This window comes from Bemisia tabaci, unplaced genomic scaffold, assembly GCF_918797505.1.
Source record: "Bemisia tabaci unplaced genomic scaffold, PGI_BMITA_v3".
Taxonomy (NCBI): domain Eukaryota; kingdom Metazoa; phylum Arthropoda; class Insecta; order Hemiptera; family Aleyrodidae; genus Bemisia; species Bemisia tabaci.
In genome coordinates, this window is record NW_027311765.1 from 107,798 (window position 1) to 125,128 (window position 17,331).

A 17,331-nucleotide genomic window follows, 5' to 3' on the forward strand; every position below is an offset into this window, starting at 1 on the left:
GCCTTGTCTCAATTTATTAATCCAAAGTAAAAGGAAAAAATTAAAAACCACCCGTTTTCCGCTGCCTTTGTTTCTCCATTGCTCCTCTCCGATAGCTCTCCTTTGCACCTAGTACTGATAATGAAATCATCTTCTTCGCTGGACCAACAATAAGCCCGTAAAAACTCCTGCAAGTATGCAACCATACAAGCTCTACCGAACAGGGGTAGCATACTCAGCTAAAAGCAGGATTTTTATAAGGCAGCAAACAACGTATTCCATTTTCAGTTAATGTGAGTGATATTGGTAAGCCAAGTGCTGACTGATACCATGTTTTTGAACATTAAATTAGAATTTGAGTATTTGTGGTACTAGAATAATTGAAAAATGTATTTCTGCATAGGTAATCTAATTTTTGCCAATCAATGATTATGTAATTAAGTAATGGTGGGATCAAGAAATGAAAATTCAGAGGTTAACAAAATTTCTGTATTTAGTAAAGGAACTTACAACCAAATGACCAGTGATTATGTTACACAGGAGACGAAGGCCCTTAAAACATGGAAATAAACCCTGGCTTAAAAAGAGTACCGAATTTCAATCTCGAAGAGCTGATCAACGTTAAAACACCGCAAACGAGATAGGAACGGGGTTTGATAGTTTCACTGCATTCTGATTCCGTACCATTCAACTATTAATCTAAACTTTAAATTCATTTTATTAGAATTTTTTTTTTTTTTTTTTGGGGGGGGGGGAGGTAAAATGTCACTGTTTTTCTGACTGCACGTAAAAATCAGCAAAATTTCGATGAGAATTGCACCCTCGTCTTCTGTAAAAAGTATAAATTATTTCGGTCGATTTTACAACTTCGAAATAGACTGTCTTCGTCTCGAAAACGACGATTTCTTGTGAAGGATCGACGATGGTATCACATGCTCTCTGAGGATTGATTTATATTTTAGAGACTTAAACGCTAGAATAGGAAACCGTAGCACGGGGGGATTCCCTCCATTGCGACCTCAACTTTTTCAAAGCATGGAAGTTTCATTCAGAGGAAAGCAGTGGCATCATCGTGTTCCTCCGAAAAGTTTATATTTAAGAAAAATGCTTGAATTACAAATCCCTGACGCGTGTACGAGCTTTATTAGAGCGAGGACCCGCTTGCCAACCAGTTCGCCTTCAAAACTTAAACAGGCAATTTACGTGCCTCCGGAGCAGTAACATAGTTGCTTGTTGTAGTTCGGTCTCTGGCTACGTTTAAAACGCCCACCGATTCGATGGTGGTACTCTAGAACCTCGGTTTACAACGTTGCAGACTTCCTGTCATACTTTATTTATTAATGAGAAACTACTCGGCGTCAATTTTGCGAAACTCCTATCATGATTTTTCTTCTCTGTGCGAAGAAAATTCTGCGAAAACTTCGAGAAATGATGTTATTTTGCCTGTTCTCGTTCAAAAAATTAAATTAGAGGGGACATTTTAAAAATAAACTTTCCATTTTTTCAAAAAAAAAAATGCCTTCTTACTTTGTGTATTTCAACGAAAAAAATTAAATATCTTTAGAAACAAACAGGGTTCCTTCAAAATTTTTATGTTTTTTGGATTTTGTTTATTAATTTATTTCATTTGTACTTGACCTCCTCTTTTCCTCCCCCAAAAAAACAACATAACCACGAATTATGCAAAACGTATAATTCCCCTAGAGGTAGCGAAATCAAACAAATAGAAAGTGGGACCATCGAATATTCCTGTTTGGTAAGCACGTGAGATCGTTAGAGAAAATTAAAAAATGCTCTCCACTTAATTAACTTTATGAGCTTTTAAGTTTTTCATGTGACAATATCGGTATACTAGAAGTCGTATACTTAAGTATTTTCCAGAGGAAGTAGAATATTACTGCGCTAATGCTTAGGATAACTGATAAAAGATCGAGGCAAAAGTATCTGAAATAAGAAGTATCAGCTATGTATGGCCTCAGATGAGCGGCCCCACCGTGTTTTGCTACGTGTTCAACCCAAAAAACGGCTTCGTCAGGAGCTCGTCTTGTGAAATCATGCGATAAATCAGATAATTTCTTCATATTTTCAGCATACCTGTAAAGAAAAAATTAATATGAATTTTTGTGGTTTACAATAGTGTCATGAATATTTGCATAGACTTGAATAGAGAATTTGCAGGTGTTTTAAATTCTGTGAGTTTCATGTTTAAAATGATACTACTCGTACTTGTAAAACTGGGTACAAGGATATCCTAGGTTTCTAAATTGAACAATTATTGGAGAAAATATGACAAAATAACCTAATCTGCTAAAATATATGTGTTAAAATGGAAAATGCCGCCAGATGACGTCAAAAGGCGGCACATTTTCTCACTTTTAAATCTGTTTTTCTCCTATTTCCCATGTCAAAAAAAATTATGCAAAATACAGCGAACTCAGCTCTTCAAGCACTTTCAGATGAAGCGATAATATTTCTGGGTGCAAATTCTCCAAGAAGTAGATTTTACAAACTAAGTTAAAGGCGATTAAGGGTTCAAATCAAACTTTAATATGAGTGCATGTGTTTTTTTAAAGTCAGCCAAATTTCCTCAGCAGCCAAAATATGTTTGCAGAAGAATCTGAATCAAAACTTTATGCCTATTCTGCCATGGTAAGGGCAAAAACGTATGAGCCCTCGGGGGTTGTCAAATCTGCCGTGCTAAGGAAGAACGCCGTATGAACCTTCAGGCGTTGACAAATTTCTTATGATAAAACACACATTTTCTAGTAAACGTATGAATATTTTCCGTTCATTTTTTTACATAATTTTGTTCGTAATTTCACCTAAAGTTCCTGAAAACTTAAAGGAAAAATGGACCGCATTTATCAGAAAAGAACCAAGCCACATCGGCTGTTGCCACATTTAACTGAGGTTTTTAATTTTCTACAAAAGAACGTTTGTGCGGATTTTTTGAAAATTTCAGGGGATCTGCCTTGTAACAGGCAGAAAATTCACTGAAATTTTCAAACAAATCCGCTCCACCGTTTTCATGTAATAAATTAAATTGCCCAGTTAAATTTGGCAATGGCTGATGTGGCTTGGTTCCTTTCTGCTTAACGCGGTCCAAATGTTCATAACTTTCCTCAAAAATAAACATTTCATCGAGGGTTTGGCAACTCTCGAATGTACATACGGCGTTCTTCCTTAGCACGGCAAAAATTTCCTTTGAAGAAACTCAAATTTTCAGAAAGACTTGTGACTATATTATTTTTTCCAATTTTTCAGAGTTATGTATTCACAATTGAGTCTTAAGTAAGTGAAACTTTCAAGGTGAAATAGTGAGTCCCGCGTACATTTTCTTGCTATCATACGAAGAAAAATGTTTCGCATCGATTGGTAAAAATTCATATCTACTTGCGACGAGGACCGATTTTACTGGAATAAGAAGTTGTTAACGTACTACATACTAACCTTTTATCGAACAATACAGCTTCGACGGCTTGTTTGACTTTCACAAAAGAATCTAACTCCTGAGGTCGGAGGCGAACTCCAATTCCTGCGTCCACCATCTTTGCAACGTTCACCTCTTGGTCTCCAAACCAAGGGACGCCTACCAGTGGTACTCCGTAGTGAACTGTTTCTTGGAAGCTTTGACATCCTCCTTGTGTGATGAACAATTTTACCTTCGGATGTGCTGGAAAAGAGGTTCAGTAATGTTGGCTCTCATTTAAAAATTGTCGGCTAGCTATGTGCCCTGAAGTTATAAATGGCAGCATTCAAATTAAACGTAACGCAACGCAATTTGGTAATTTTCGGTTCCTTCCTTTCTTTTGACTGGTGATAAGAATGGTTTGAAAGTATTTTCTTCTACAAAAAATATTATTTTCCGATTGAAAATATTTCATAATGCAGGAATTAAGCTCATTTTTCATTTGAAACACCGTACGCAACGCACGAAAGACTGAAACCAAGGAATTTTCAGTTCATCGAATTAGGTATTCGAGCTTGTCATTTAACAAAAATGTAGAATAGTGAGCCTTTGACTGTGTTCCAATTAAAGGAGCAAATGTGTTCAGGTTGCTATTAAGCTAAGTAATGCATGAATATGAGTGCTAACTGCACAGAAAAATAACCTACACAGTAGGTCTCAGCGCTAAGGTTGTTTTTTCAGTGTGTGTCTGTCATAAAAGCCACAAAATACATACCTAAGACTTCTTGCTGAGGTATCCACTTTTGAGTAAGGATATTAGTTACTTTTGATTTTCCGACTCCCTCCTCATTTTTTGAAATTTCGGCATCGTCCTCCCATTTCCAAAGCACTCGGTAACCCTCCGGCAGCTCTCTGAAAACCCTCAAGAAGTTCGACAATGCATCTCGGGGTAGGTTTGCACTTCGCATGTTACTGCCGAGACTGAAATAAATTACTCCTCGCTCTGCCCCGTCTAGCCAATCTTGCAATGTCTGCAAACATCACAATCACGAAGCTTAAAATTGATTGAAATCGTTTAAGAAGAAAAGTGGTGAGCCAGACCAGATTCTCGAACAAATGCATCGTTCAAACTGCATAACCGCACTCAATAAAGAATTCGCTTACAAATTTTCTATTGCCTAATCTGCGAGTGCTCAAAGAGTTGATTTTTCAGTATTTTTTATAATTTTTTTCTGATCTAAGAAATAGTTTTAAAAATTTAAAAATAGATTTAAAAGTGAGGAAATACACCTACTAGTGACGTCATTTGGCGGCTTTCCCATTTAAACACTTGCATTTTAACAAATTAGATCATTTTGCAATTATTTCTCTGATAAGTGTTAAATTTAAACAAAGGGTGTCCTCGAGTTCAGTTCACTCAGTGGTCTCCACTTACGCACAAACTGAGTTAAATTTCAAACACCTGTAAATTTTCTATTCATTAATTAACATTTTCTAGTCATTGCAAACTACGTAGAATTTGAGGGAATGAAGAACGAATTCCTATATTTTTTGCTGGACTTCGAATCAGCTATTTGTTGCCAAAATATTACCATTGTTAATAGTAAGCTATCAAAAAGAGCTTCACCTCAACTAATTTGTTAATTATTTAATTATTTTATTTACCAGAAGTACAAAGATACTATAGTCATATAGGTATACCTTGGATAATTTTGTTGAATTTTTTATGTGAAGCGGCCCAACTTCGATAACATTGGGAGTGATAGGCCTCGGATAGTAATACAGGGCGTTTGAGGTTATCATGGCGAGACTAATGTTTCCCCAGCACCCTTCGACGAAAGCGTCTCCATCTGGGCCATAAGTATCTCGAAAATGGGCTTTGGCGGAGTTCTCAACAACATTCTGCAGTTTCGACGATATGTAGTGATGCGTAACCCAATTTTCCAAACGCTCCCATAGACTCATTTTACCATTGAAGGCGCTTAGCATTGCTGGAGAATATGATAAATGTTTTATGTTCCCGATGGCATCCTCGTTGAAAAATTCGCCTCCAGTCATGGTGGCCAAAGAGATTACAGGTTTGTTTCTGGTCAAGAGACGAGCCAGGCCTACCCCGTACGGAATGACAAAAGATTCAACGATCACAACGTCGAATGATATCTTCTCATCTTGGACGCGTCTGTAAAAAATCGAAATATTGATAATTTTGTTAAAATAAATTTAAATCAAAATTGAATACGTTGCTTCAAAAAAACGTATCCGTCACTGAAAAAATTAAAGTATTGTTTCATTGCAACAAAATAGATTTTTAGGACCACGCGCACCTTTAGGTTTTTTGTGTGAGTGCTCCACTCCAAGGTCTAAAAAAGTTCATGTTGCGAAAGTAAACGATTTTTTAATAATGTTTCTATTAGACTGGCTGGATGCAAACTAATATGGCCATATTGTCAATGCATACAAAGTGACAAGATGTATCAACTCACTTAAGAAACTGCTGGAAAGTGTCACTTTCAAACATGTGCCGCACCATCCCTGCCCACACTTCCAAAAATGGTATCCACGTAAGTTGATTTGAAAATTGTTGCTGTAAATGAACGCCTTTTTCTGTAAGGCTCTCGTGAAAATACTGGTACAGCCATGAAAAATCGAAGTGAGTGTAATTCTTCTGCAGTCCCTGTACAAAAACAATTGAATGGTATGCGCCGATAGGTAACATTAAAAATTACATTCCTACATGATCTAAATCCGATAGTTGACCCCTAACAAGTCATAACGTGTTCTAAAGGCTGTTCTTTAATTCTCAGTCCGTGATTTCAATGATGAACTCGCTTGTGTTACATTTTTATATAGATATAAAACAGAATCGCAGATTTATGAGTGAGCACATTTAGAGGCTTTATAAATTTTTTTAATCGGCAGGTTGAATTCCAGCGAGGGATGGACAATTGCAATTTGACCAACTCATTTCCGGAAATTTTTGTTTTCGAAGAACATGATAGTCTCATCAACAAATAAAGCAAAAATTGCCTGTTGGAGGCTGCACGTCGAATTTTAAAATTTATAAAAAAAAAAAAAAAAAAAAAAATAATTTGAGCCTCACTAGTTGTCTCGAAAACCTATTCTTTGGAAGCTATTAAAATTGAGGCTGTAATGACAATTTATGATTAAAACATAGGATAGCCTATCACTGTAAATGACAAATAGTTAATGCAAAACGATCATTCTTTGTCCATGATTAAGGTAAAAAAGCTCACGTATTCAATTCTATCTAAGTTAAGGAGACTTGAGCCTCCTTCGGATTCCCCATGAAGTAAAGTTTGACATATTTTGACAGCCCTCCCTCCTCACCCCAATGGGTACACTTTATATTGAACAGACGAAAATCAACAAGCATTTTACCGGCACTGAATCTGGGCTCAAGAAAAAAACGTCGTGACCTTTTTTCACCAGAGCCTCTGTCAAACCCATCGCAGGGAGTTGATGACTATATGATGGAGTCGGTTGCAGTATCAATACTCTATGAGAAAAAACAGTTGTGCTGAAACTTGTAAAAACTATTGCTAATAAATTTGCTGTTTTCATTCTTCACTTTTATGGTCAAATCGAAACCTGAAAGTGAAATAAAAGACGTGTTTTTAGTATATTGCAGTCCATACTCTTGTAATCAATGGTAGGCGAATTAACATCGTCAAAATGATTCGTTGATTCAGGCAAAATGAAATTATTCATTTTCACGTTAATGTGTGTGGTGAACCTCCAGAAAATAAACAAATTCTGCCTTTATTATTACTAAACCCTTTAGAGAAAATAATATACTGGTATTTTTATTACTGACCTAACTGAGCGAATGATATTTGAAAAAAATTATCTCAGTATTCCCTCCTAAAGAGATTTTTTTTTTTTTTTTTTTTTTTTTTTTTTGTAAGAGCATTATAGCCCTTAATACTTTGAACTTCTGAACTTCTTTGTCTTTACATTCGAGAACATGAATACTCTATATTTTCTTGCTGCATCAAAGTATTTCAACGACGGTTTTTCTTACTTAGTGAGTGATTTTTTCCTGCTAAAATATTCTCTAAGTTTCATTCATGAACAAAATGTCCAAAAGTATTAATGCATAAATTTAGGGATGTATAAAGGTTTCATTCATTCGCGGCGCACAATAATTGGGAACCAATAGGTGACTTGAAAAAAAACCCTTAAATGTGTGAAAATACTCACATTTACTCGTTACAAACCCTGTAATAAGGTTTTTTAATTTTACTTGAAATTCGAGTATACAAATACCTGGGAGAAGACCGTCAAAAACTAACTGCTTTGTCCGTAATAACACAAATTTTCAGTTGAGGGTCATGAGAAACAAAATATAAAAGGTAAACACAAAATGAACAAATCTAATGAGTGTACTAGGATTATAGACAGCGTTTTATAAGTTCTATCACACAGAGCGCTATTACGTCCTGTCTAGAAATCTGCAGGAGTGCACTGATCTATCAATACTGAAAAAATTTGGGTCTGAAAGTGTAAGCAAACGATGACGTAAAATTCGCGTGCCAAATGAGATATTTCTATCTTTTGTCGGAAGTGGAGAGTTTGATTGAAGAGTGCACTAGGCGCACTTAAAATGTCGATTATCTTATTCCGAAACATCGTAAAACACTTACAACTGTTCCAGTGTAAAGATACTTGATGACATCACCTTGGACTTGGCCTGCTCTACACACTGCGTCCGCGGGTAAGATCAATTAGCTTTCAGTGGCGAGGCGTGAATGATCGATTATCGATAGTTCCCCATTTGAAGGTATGGTAAAGAATCGATTATTAAGGTGTTCGCTGCGAACACCCTGTTTATCGATTCTTTTCCATAGGTCCAAAAGGCAGATCAATCGATACATCGCAAAGCACGGCACGCCAATGGGCCAGTGGCGTGGCGTGCTTTGCGATTTATCGATTGATCTGTCATTTAAACCAATGGAAAAGGATCGATAAACTGGGTGTTCGCAGTGAACACCTTAATAATCGATTCTTTACCATAGCTTCAAATGGAAAAATATCGAAAATCGATCATTCTGGGTTGTTCAGGAGAGGCGTGTAAAATTCTTGGGACACTTCATTGGTCAGTTCCACGAATTCATTGCGGAATTTTTTTGGAAATTGAATAGGCTCTTATTTCGAATTTAACCCACTTCAGTTCTTCCAGAGATTGGAGAGCAACGTTAATATAAATATGTAACAATATTCCAACACTTGACTCGAGAAAGAAATACTGCGATAACTAACTCGCAACGCAATATAAACCAGAAGACAAACAGCTGCCCTTTTGAAATCGTGGTTTCACTGCATGTAAAATGGAAACTTCACAATCACAATAATTCCTGAATGATCTCATCAAAATATTATTAATTAAATACCTTTTGCCCTTAAGCGGTATGAATCTAGTTTTTTGTCACCACATAATAAACTGCAGCATCTTCAGCCCATGGATGTAAATTAAAAATAAAGAAAATAAAAAAAAAAAAATAAAAAAAAAACTAAGGGATTTTTTCACCACTCCCATTTGTCTCCGTATCTCTTGAGACGTTTATGTTTTGTTGTTGTTGTTGTTTTTTTTTTCTTTTTTTTCTTTTTTTGTGAGCGTCACTCTCTTTGTGGTGAGAATTTTAATTAAATGGAAATTGTCATTAAATGAAATATAAAATAGATGCTAATAATGCAACTCTAGAAAATATTAATGAATTATGAGCTTTTAATCTTTTTACTTGAGCTAGAGAACATATTTGAGTAGGTAAGGATTTTACAGAGGATATAGAATATTATTGTAGTAATGATCAAAATAATCGATATGATATCGAGGCAGAAGTATGTGAAGTAAGAAGTATTGGCGGTATGTGGTCTCAAATGATCTGCTCCTCCATGTTTGGCCACATGCTCCACCCAGAAAACAGCTTGATCCTTCGCTCGACTTGTGAAATCGTGCGATATGCTAGACATTTTTTTCATGTTTTCGTCATATCTGTAGGATATAGAAAAAATGAATCTAAATCAGAGATATTCTTCATATAACCTTGATGTTGCACGTGTAAAGGTTAGCGAGGGTAAATACCCTCATTTACACTTAAATTTTTTTGTTCGAACCTTGTGATGATTATGCACCTAAATACTGCAGCAACTATTTTACTTCCAATCATTGCACAGATGTTCGGTGGTATTCAATATATTTTTGGCAGAAGTTGAATTCAAATGTGTATTTTACGAAAAATTAGTCCTTGCGACTCTCAAATTGTACATCAAGCATAAGCATAAACATTACCAATACAGTGCACATAGGCGTAGCTAGGGGGGTCCTGGGGGGGGGGGCCTGCCCCCCCCCCCCAGAAATCTCGTGGCCCCCCCAGAAAAACGGGATCCTCCATTCCTCACCCACCCCCCGCTCTTTTCACCACGAGAGGTGGTCCCATGCCCCCCCCCCCCCAGAAAGATTTCCTAGCTACGCCCCTGACAGTGCATCGAGAGGAACGATGAGATAAATCAGCCACACTCAAAATGCGTGAAGAGGCAGTTGCAAGGCAACATTTTTAATGCCGACGAATTTTAGTTTTTATTTCGAATCTATTACTTTCATGTGACTTTTGCATCGATGAATAATTTCATTCTCTTCGAACTTCAAGGAAAACTGAATTGTAACACAAAAACTTTCCTTGAAACCAAATATTTCCCCCAAATCTCAAAGAATACATATCAATAATTTATTTTGTATCAGCAAATAGACACGCACTTACTTTTTATCGAACAAAACAGCATTGATCGCCGTTTTAACTTTTTCGTATGAATTCAGCTCAGAGGGTCGAAGACGAAAGCCAACCTCTGCGTCAACCATCTTTGCTACGTTTACCTCTTGGTCAGCAAACCAGGGTACTCCTACCGTTGGAACTCCATAGTGAACTGTTTCTTGGAAGCTTTGACACCCTCCTTGTGTGATGAACAATTTTACCATCGGATGCGCTGCAAAGGTAATCCCAGTATTTTCAACATTATCACCATGGGTTCTAATTATTTAGAGCATGACAGTTTTCTTAAAATAAAGCTCCATTACAAAGGGACATTTTATACGTCCCTTGAGTATTCTATGACACAATTGTTTTCAGTTTCTCTTCGGTCTCCCCAAGAGCATTCCAATGTCGCTAACCTTGCAAACATGAACGAGTTTCGCATATCTTCCGTTTCTCCTCATCGCAGCTTCCATCAAACCGCAATTGCCCGGAAACTAGGACCGCACATCTTATCTGATAAAATCGTTCGCCCTTTAGACCGATTCTGGGGGGTTAGGCTAGACTAGTCGATGAGTCAACTGTTGATCTAATTTCTTTACGTGAACGTAGAAGAAAAACGGGGTAAAAAATCACTAATGTGTGATCAATTTTCAAGGACAATTCTGTAATTTCTCCCACGATTTTAAATAGATTAAAACGCGTAATATCCAAAATCTAAGCTCAGATTCGAATTTCTCGTGAAAAACTGATGCGATTTCATGCATCAACTTTTAGAATAGCGTGAAGGAAAGAGGTTTAATGACGTAAAAAAACACTAATGTGTGATCAATTTTCAAGGACAATTCTGTTAATTCTCATACGATTTTAAATAGATTAAAACGCGTAATATCCAAAATCTAAGCTCAGATTCGGATTCCTCGTGAAAAATTGATGAGCTTTCATATATCATATGTTAAAATAGCGTGAAGGAAAAAGGTTTAACGACGCGTATAGATTCTGTCATACTTCCCCTTTGAAGTACGCCGCCGGCCGGCGCTTAAGCGTTCGGTTTCGTCATGGTTTCGTCCCGAGGAATTCCTCACGATAAATTCTTATTCTTCCTCCTCCGCTGACCCACTGAGCACTACCCATGTTGCCACGTTGGATTCATATGCTCGAATCAGTATGCCTACGTTACGTCTCTTTCCTTCACGCTATGCTCGGGTATGATACATGAAATTGTATCAATTTTTAACGAGGAATTCGAATCTGAACTTCGATTTTGGGTATCATGCGTTTTAAGTCAATTTTTCCAAATTCGAAAATCTGAAATGACTGACGTGGCTTAAAATGCCATCTCGGCTCCTGTTCGATGGATTTTCCTGAAATTTGGTGTCAGGGTATGATACATGAAATCGCATCGATTTTTTACGAGGAATCCGAATCTGAACTTCGATTTTGGGTATCACGCGTTTTAAGTAAAAATTTTCAACTTCAAAAATCCGAAATGACTGAAGTGGCTTAAAATGCCATTTCGGCTCCTGTTCGATAGATTTTCCTAAAATTCGGTGTCAGGGTATGATACATGAAATCGCATCGATTTTTTACGAGGAATCCGAATCTGAGCTTCGATTTTGGGGATCACGCGTTTTAAATCGAAATCCGTCAAAATTCAAAAAATTCATAATTCGAAAATCCGAAATGGCTTAACATGCTATCTCGGCCCCTGTTCGATGGATTTTCCTGAAATTCGGTGTCAGAAGGTATTTTTCGACAGGAAACTCGAATTTTTAGTCCATTTTTTAAAATTCTCAAATTCAAAATGGCGGACGTGGGCTAAAATGCTATCTCGGTTTCTGCTTGTTCGAGTCTTGTGAAACGCGGTATCACACGGTATTTTTCAACGGAAAACTCAAATTTTTAGTCAACTTTTTACAATTCTCAACTCCAAAATGTTGGATGTGGCCTAAAATGAGCCCCGGTTCTGGCCTTCGTTTCTGTTCGTTAGAGCTTTCCCGCGGGATCAGGGGTACTTTTCGACGGGAAACTCGAATTTTTAGTCGATTTTTGAAAATTCTCAAATCCAAGATGACGGACGTGGCCTAAAATGCTATGTCGGCTCCTGTTCGATGGATTTTTTTGAAACTCGGTGTCTGAGGGTATTTTTCGACCGGAAACTCGAATTTTTACTATGTTTAAAAATTCTCAAATCCAAGATGGAGGACGTGGCCTAAAATGCTATGTCGGCTCCTGTTCGATGGATTTATGGCGCCCCCTTACTACATGCCTACTCTTATATTTCTGTACAGCCGCAAATTTAGGGTCAAGGGGCGCCTGACCGTCTGGCGTCTATGGACCAGGTGGAGTTTTTATCCCGAAAATTTACCTTTAGACGGCAATTCTCTTTATATTTTGTCTATGGTTTTTATGCCCCCCCCCCTTTCTCGCGGACTCTCTTTTCACTTTTCTTGCCTCCTTTTTCCTTCCATTTCCCCCCTTCTTCCTTGCTTTCACTGCCCAACCTTGTTTCCTTTTCATTTTTTCCCCTTGTCCTTTCTTCCCTTTTTTTCCCCTCTCTTCTTCTTTCGTGGCGCCCCCCAAAGGCTGGCGCCCGTGTGCGCCGCACGCCCTGCACACGCCCTAAGTCCGGGCCTGGGTCTCCGTCTTGTGATGCTTCCAAAACAATCTATCAATGAAAGCATGGATTTTCTGTGTAAATTAATCAAAATCTCTTCCTCTTAATTGTGCCGGTTTTTAGACGAAATATAGCCCACAAATGTACGCAGCTTTCTATCGTAGCGTAAAGCTAAAATTTAGCCACCTTTCCGCTCTCTTAAATCACCGTAACGAGGATTTCGACCACCAGCTCCCCAACGTTACATAATACTTCAACTCTTGCCATTTTAAGTGATTAAGAGGTACATTTTAAGTGATGCCCAAAGAAAATAATCTGTATTTAAGTTATGCCCTAAAGTTTGATGAATCTCTTTTGGGATAATTTAAGTACCAGGAAGCTTTCTGTTTTGAAAAAGGCCAAGAACTTTACAAATATTGGGAAATTCGCATTAATGAAAACGTTCAAAAAGAGCAATGCAGACGTAGGTAGACTCTCGAAGTTCATAAGAATTGGAGAGTTCTTAAAAGTTTGTTGAAAGGGGAGGACATTTTGTAGTCTCCCAGATGGAAAAAAGCCAAGTATATTTCAACCTTGTAAAATTTCCGATCGAAAGTTGTATTTTTACTCGGCATCTGTTGTGCCTTATGCCTTCTTTCATGAAAGGTATCTTGAAATGGAGCTCCGTTTTTTTTTTGTAGGGAACGACTAATGACTGGTAAGTACAGCAATCGAAGCAAGATGTGTTGTTTCTCAATAAACTATCAAAATATACATACCCAAGACGCTTTGCTGCGGTATCCATCTTTGAGTAAGTATATTTCTTTTATTTGACAGTCCAGTCACCCGGTCACTTGGAACCTCGCTATCACTTTCCCATTTCCACAGCACCCGATAACCATCTGGCAGTTCTCCGAAAACCCTCAAGATATTCGCCAACGCCTCTCGAGGTAATTTCTCACTTCGCATGTTGCTGCCAAGACTGAAGTAAATAACGCCACGACCAGCTCCATCCAGCCAATCTTGTAGTATCTACAACCATCAAGCATTGTTTTTTTTTGTTTTTTTTTTTAATGAACAAAATTAATATATCCAATCAAATTTTAGAAAAATTACAATATTTGGATGACAGCACGTATACTAGGATCCAAGTTAAGTGTGGAAGAAGAGATTTGTTCATTTAGAAGTCTCGTTCATTGCTCAAACTTGGATACAGGGTAAAGTGAAAATTTCTCACAGAAAAAAAGGAAGATCTTCAAAAACGCTCGGACTAGAAAATCATCACCAAGCGTAAACTTTTCAATGTTAAAAATGTTCTGATTGCGTCAATTTTTAGGAGTACCGATTCGCCGAAATATGGGCTTGAATTAATGCGAAAAAAACTCTCAATCTTCAAGCTAAATTCCTTAAAAAGCATCAGTTACAGCAATCCAAGACCAGGCCTCTTGGAAGATCATCAAAACGTAAAGGCAGTTGTAATCATAGACAGAAAAAGTGCCTTTCGAGACCCAGGTGCCTCCAAAAAGAATTCGACAGTACAACGAAGGTGCTAGGGTTTTTCTTAGCACGGCGGGATGATACAAATTACAATCATACTTTACCTTCGGTAATTTTTCTGGCGTTTTGATGTGGAGAGGTCCGACTTCGATGACATTGGGAGTGATGGGCCTCGGGTAATAGTAAAGAGCGTTGGAGGAAATCATGGCTAGACTGATATTCTCCCAGCACCCATCAACAAGAGCCTCCCCATCCGGGCCATACGTGTCTCTGAAATGGGCTCTAGCTGAACTTTCGAGAATGTTTTGCAACCTCGATGAAACGTAGTGATGCGTAACCCAATTCTCCAGACGTTCCCATACGCTCATCTGTCCAGTGTAAGGACTCAGCATTGAGGGGGAATATGACAAATGTTTTATGTTCCCGATTGCATCTTCGTTGTAAAAATCTCCACCAGTCATGGTCAGTAGGGAGATTACGGGTTTGTTCCTGGTTAGGAGACGAGCCAGTGCTACCCCGTACGGAATGACGTAAGATTCTACCGTCACAACGTCAAATGATATCTTCTCATCTTCTACACGTCTGAAAAAAAAATAATTAAAAGAGTTCAGTTTTATTGCAAGCTTTTTAATTTCAATTTACAGTTTACTTTAGGGGGTCCCCTGCTCTCACTGGAGTGCCAAGGAGCATCTTGAATTAAAAGGTATATTTAGAACTCTCTCACCTGAGGAAATGCTTGAAGGTGTCACTTTCAAACATTTGCCGCATCATGTCTGCGTACACTCTAAAAAATGGAATCCACATAAATTGGCTAGAGAATTCTTGCTGTAAATTAACACCCTCTGTTGTAAAGTTAGCGTTAAACTCGTACAACCATGAAAAATCAAAGTAGGTGTAATTTCCTTCCAGTCCCTGAAAAAAGTCAAAAAGGAATATTTGTTTGTGATTTTAAGATTCAAGAAATTACATTTTTTAGGCCACTGCTTGCAGATGCCGAAATGGGAAGTATACAACTTTGTCCATTTATCATCAACTCTCCATTATGTTATATATATATTCCATTATGTATATATGGTTACTCAAAAATGAAAATCAGGTAACTTGATTTCATTGACTGAAAAATAAAAAAACTTACCGGCACTTTATTAGGGCCCAAAACAAAAACGTCGTGGCCTTTTTTAACCAGCGCCTCCGTCAAACCCATCGCTGGCTGCTGATGACTATACGCTGGCGTCGGATGAAAAATCAATATTTTATGAGCAAAAATTGTCGTGCTGATATTTGCTAGTATGAAAATAGTAAATATGCATGCCATTTTCATTTCATACATTTTTGGTTAGAGTTGAAACTACCTGCAACGTAATTTACAATTTTAAAAAAAAATGTTAATAAGCGTCTTATTATATATATAATAAATTTTCATCAATTTTTCAAATAATTTGTAAACATTGCACACCTATCTCTTAAAATACACATGAATACAAGTCGCTTTTATAGTGCCCCCGGGCACTTTGCAACACCTAATTGCCATTCTTGTCTATCGAACCTTCAATATGACTCTCTTTTAAAATATGTGCCTAAAAATTGCCGACATCAATCAGAATCTCAAATTTTTTCCGCTTTCACGCAATTTTTTGTGATTACTGAAAACAAAACTTAAAAGATACGCGAGAGGAAGTAATCACTACAAACCTGTCAATCTCTGCAAGTAATAATCCGATAATGTCTTGTCCGACTTCTACGAATGGATATTCTGTGGATCGCGTTGAAAGTAACACCACAAATCCTAATTTATAAATTTTTTACTGTTCATTTGGATAATTAATGCTGTGTGCAAAGAACTCTCGAGGATGCACCGTACCGTACTCCCAACACCGGATTAATTTTGAACTTTCAAAATTATGAGAAAACTGTCACTATAATTCTGTTCTATCCTGCGAATATGAAATGTGTTATTTCCGTCCGCTGACGAGTGCACTTGAAATTATCTTGAATGGGATTTGGTTATCTTCTTTTCCCTAAACAATGAAAGACGCTTTCGATTGTTTCATTGTAATGATCGAAAAAAAAGAAAGGTAGAAAGGGACGGGCGTAATAAAAAATTAACACAAGGAATGTAATTGTATGTTAATTTGTTGGCTGTAAATCGATAAAGTTTATCTTGTCCTCTGTGCAAAGACCAACCAGTAAAAACTCCTGCAAGTAGGCAACCATTCAAACATGACTGAGATGATGCAGTATACCTGGTGAATTGCAGGATTTTTAACGGCGGCAAAGATTGTACGAGCCATGCGTCAATGTGAAAAACATTAGTATTACTAAGATTAACTAATTAAAGACAAATTTTTGTGCATGTATTTTACATCACAGTCAGTAAATTCAAACTTTTCCTTTACGCAAAACCTGAATCAACAATAACCTCAGTCAAATAAGGATCAAAACTAATTTACATCATTTGACCGGTAACTTATGTTAGATTCCATAAAAATGTGCCATAGTTTGATGGACAATATTAGTGTACTTGTCGAGAAAAAGGCGGTACTCTGAGAGAATTCTTCTATCATAATGACATTGACATCAGTTTAGATGCCAATTTAATAAATGCTTCGGTTTTTTTTTTTTTTTTTTTTTTTTTTTTTTTTTTTTTTTTTTACAAGGAGGCGATTGTTTGAATTGACGAATACAGAAAATTCTCATTCTTAATTTATGGATTGAATTTTTACTTCTTGTTTGTATTCAGTATATACATATATGTTGCAGAAAAATCCGGGAAAGTGGACAAATCTTGACATGTCTTGCCGAATCCTGATCCGCCCAAAATCGCTGAATAAACGTTTTATCTGCACAGTTTGACAACGGGTTCTTCGAATAAATCCAGGTATGAAGAGCGAAATTATAGAATAGCGGGAAAAATTTGATTCTTACCTTCAAATACGATCGTGAAGCTGAAAACGCTCGTCCTCATGGAAAAAATAGAAGCTGGACCCAAGCTGCTGATGCACTCAAATCTTGATAATTATATTTCTAATATATAAGTTTATTTTTTTAATGATTTTTTAAAATTTTATTTTATTTAATTTATC

General features: G+C 37.1%; 2 protein-coding genes across 5 annotated transcripts; both read right to left on the bottom strand.

The window, feature by feature from the left end:
- Window positions 1–454: 454 nt before the first annotated feature.
- Window positions 455–8,204, bottom strand: LOC109040838 (UDP-glycosyltransferase UGT5). 2 transcript variants are annotated; one of them, XM_072305893.1, is made up of 7 exons: window positions 7,676–8,204; window positions 6,788–6,997; window positions 5,872–6,062; window positions 5,090–5,567; window positions 4,164–4,419; window positions 3,430–3,652; window positions 455–2,073 (listed from the first exon to the last, which is right to left on the bottom strand). In XM_072305893.1, exons 2-7 carry the CDS (start codon window positions 6,968–6,970, stop codon window positions 1,791–1,793), a joined length of 1,614 nt encoding a protein of 537 aa, XP_072161994.1. In that variant the 5' UTR covers window positions 6,971–6,997; window positions 7,676–8,204; the 3' UTR covers window positions 455–1,790. The 2 variants fall into 2 exon arrangements, with proteins under 2 accessions (XP_072161994.1, XP_072161995.1); XM_072305894.1 differs by having other exon boundaries at window positions 7,610–8,204.
- A 910-nt stretch (window positions 8,205–9,114) lies between these two features.
- LOC109040852 (UDP-glucosyltransferase 2) lies at window positions 9,115–17,308 on the bottom strand. Of its 3 annotated transcripts, none has more exons than XM_072305890.1 (7): window positions 17,174–17,308; window positions 15,384–15,600; window positions 14,973–15,160; window positions 14,353–14,830; window positions 13,531–13,783; window positions 10,168–10,390; window positions 9,115–9,401 (listed from the first exon to the last, which is right to left on the bottom strand). In XM_072305890.1, the coding sequence occupies exons 2-7, from the start codon at window positions 15,576–15,578 to the stop codon at window positions 9,125–9,127; spliced, it is 1,614 nt and encodes a 537-aa protein (XP_072161991.1). In that variant the 5' UTR covers window positions 15,579–15,600; window positions 17,174–17,308; the 3' UTR covers window positions 9,115–9,124. The 3 variants fall into 3 exon arrangements, with proteins under 3 accessions (XP_072161991.1, XP_072161990.1, XP_072161992.1); XM_072305889.1 differs by lacking the exon at window positions 17,174–17,308 and adding an exon at window positions 15,941–16,195; XM_072305891.1 differs by lacking the exons at window positions 15,384–15,600; window positions 17,174–17,308 and adding an exon at window positions 15,941–16,194.
- Window positions 17,309–17,331: the final 23 nt, after the last annotated feature.

Coding starts and splice junctions, on each gene's coding strand:
- LOC109040838 (XM_072305893.1), bottom strand. CDS start 6,970: ATGAAAACAGCAAATTTATTAGCAATAGTTTTTACAAGTTTCAGCACA. Junction 5,568..5,871: donor ACTTTCCAGCAGTTTCTTAA/GTGAGTTGATAC, acceptor GATTTTTTACAG/ACGCGTCCAAGATGAGAAGA. Junction 4,420..5,089: donor ATTCAACAAAATTATCCAAG/GTATACCTATAT, acceptor TGATGTTTGCAG/ACATTGCAAGATTGGCTAGA.
- LOC109040852 (XM_072305890.1), bottom strand. CDS start 15,578: ATGTATGAAATGAAAATGGCATGCATATTTACTATTTTCATACTAGCA. Junction 15,161..15,383: donor TGGGCCCTAATAAAGTGCCG/GTAAGTTTTTTT, acceptor GACTTTTTTCAG/GGACTGGAAGGAAATTACAC. Junction 9,402..10,167: donor GCTGTTTTGTTCGATAAAAA/GTAAGTGCGTGT, acceptor TATATCCTACAG/ATATGACGAAAACATGAAAA.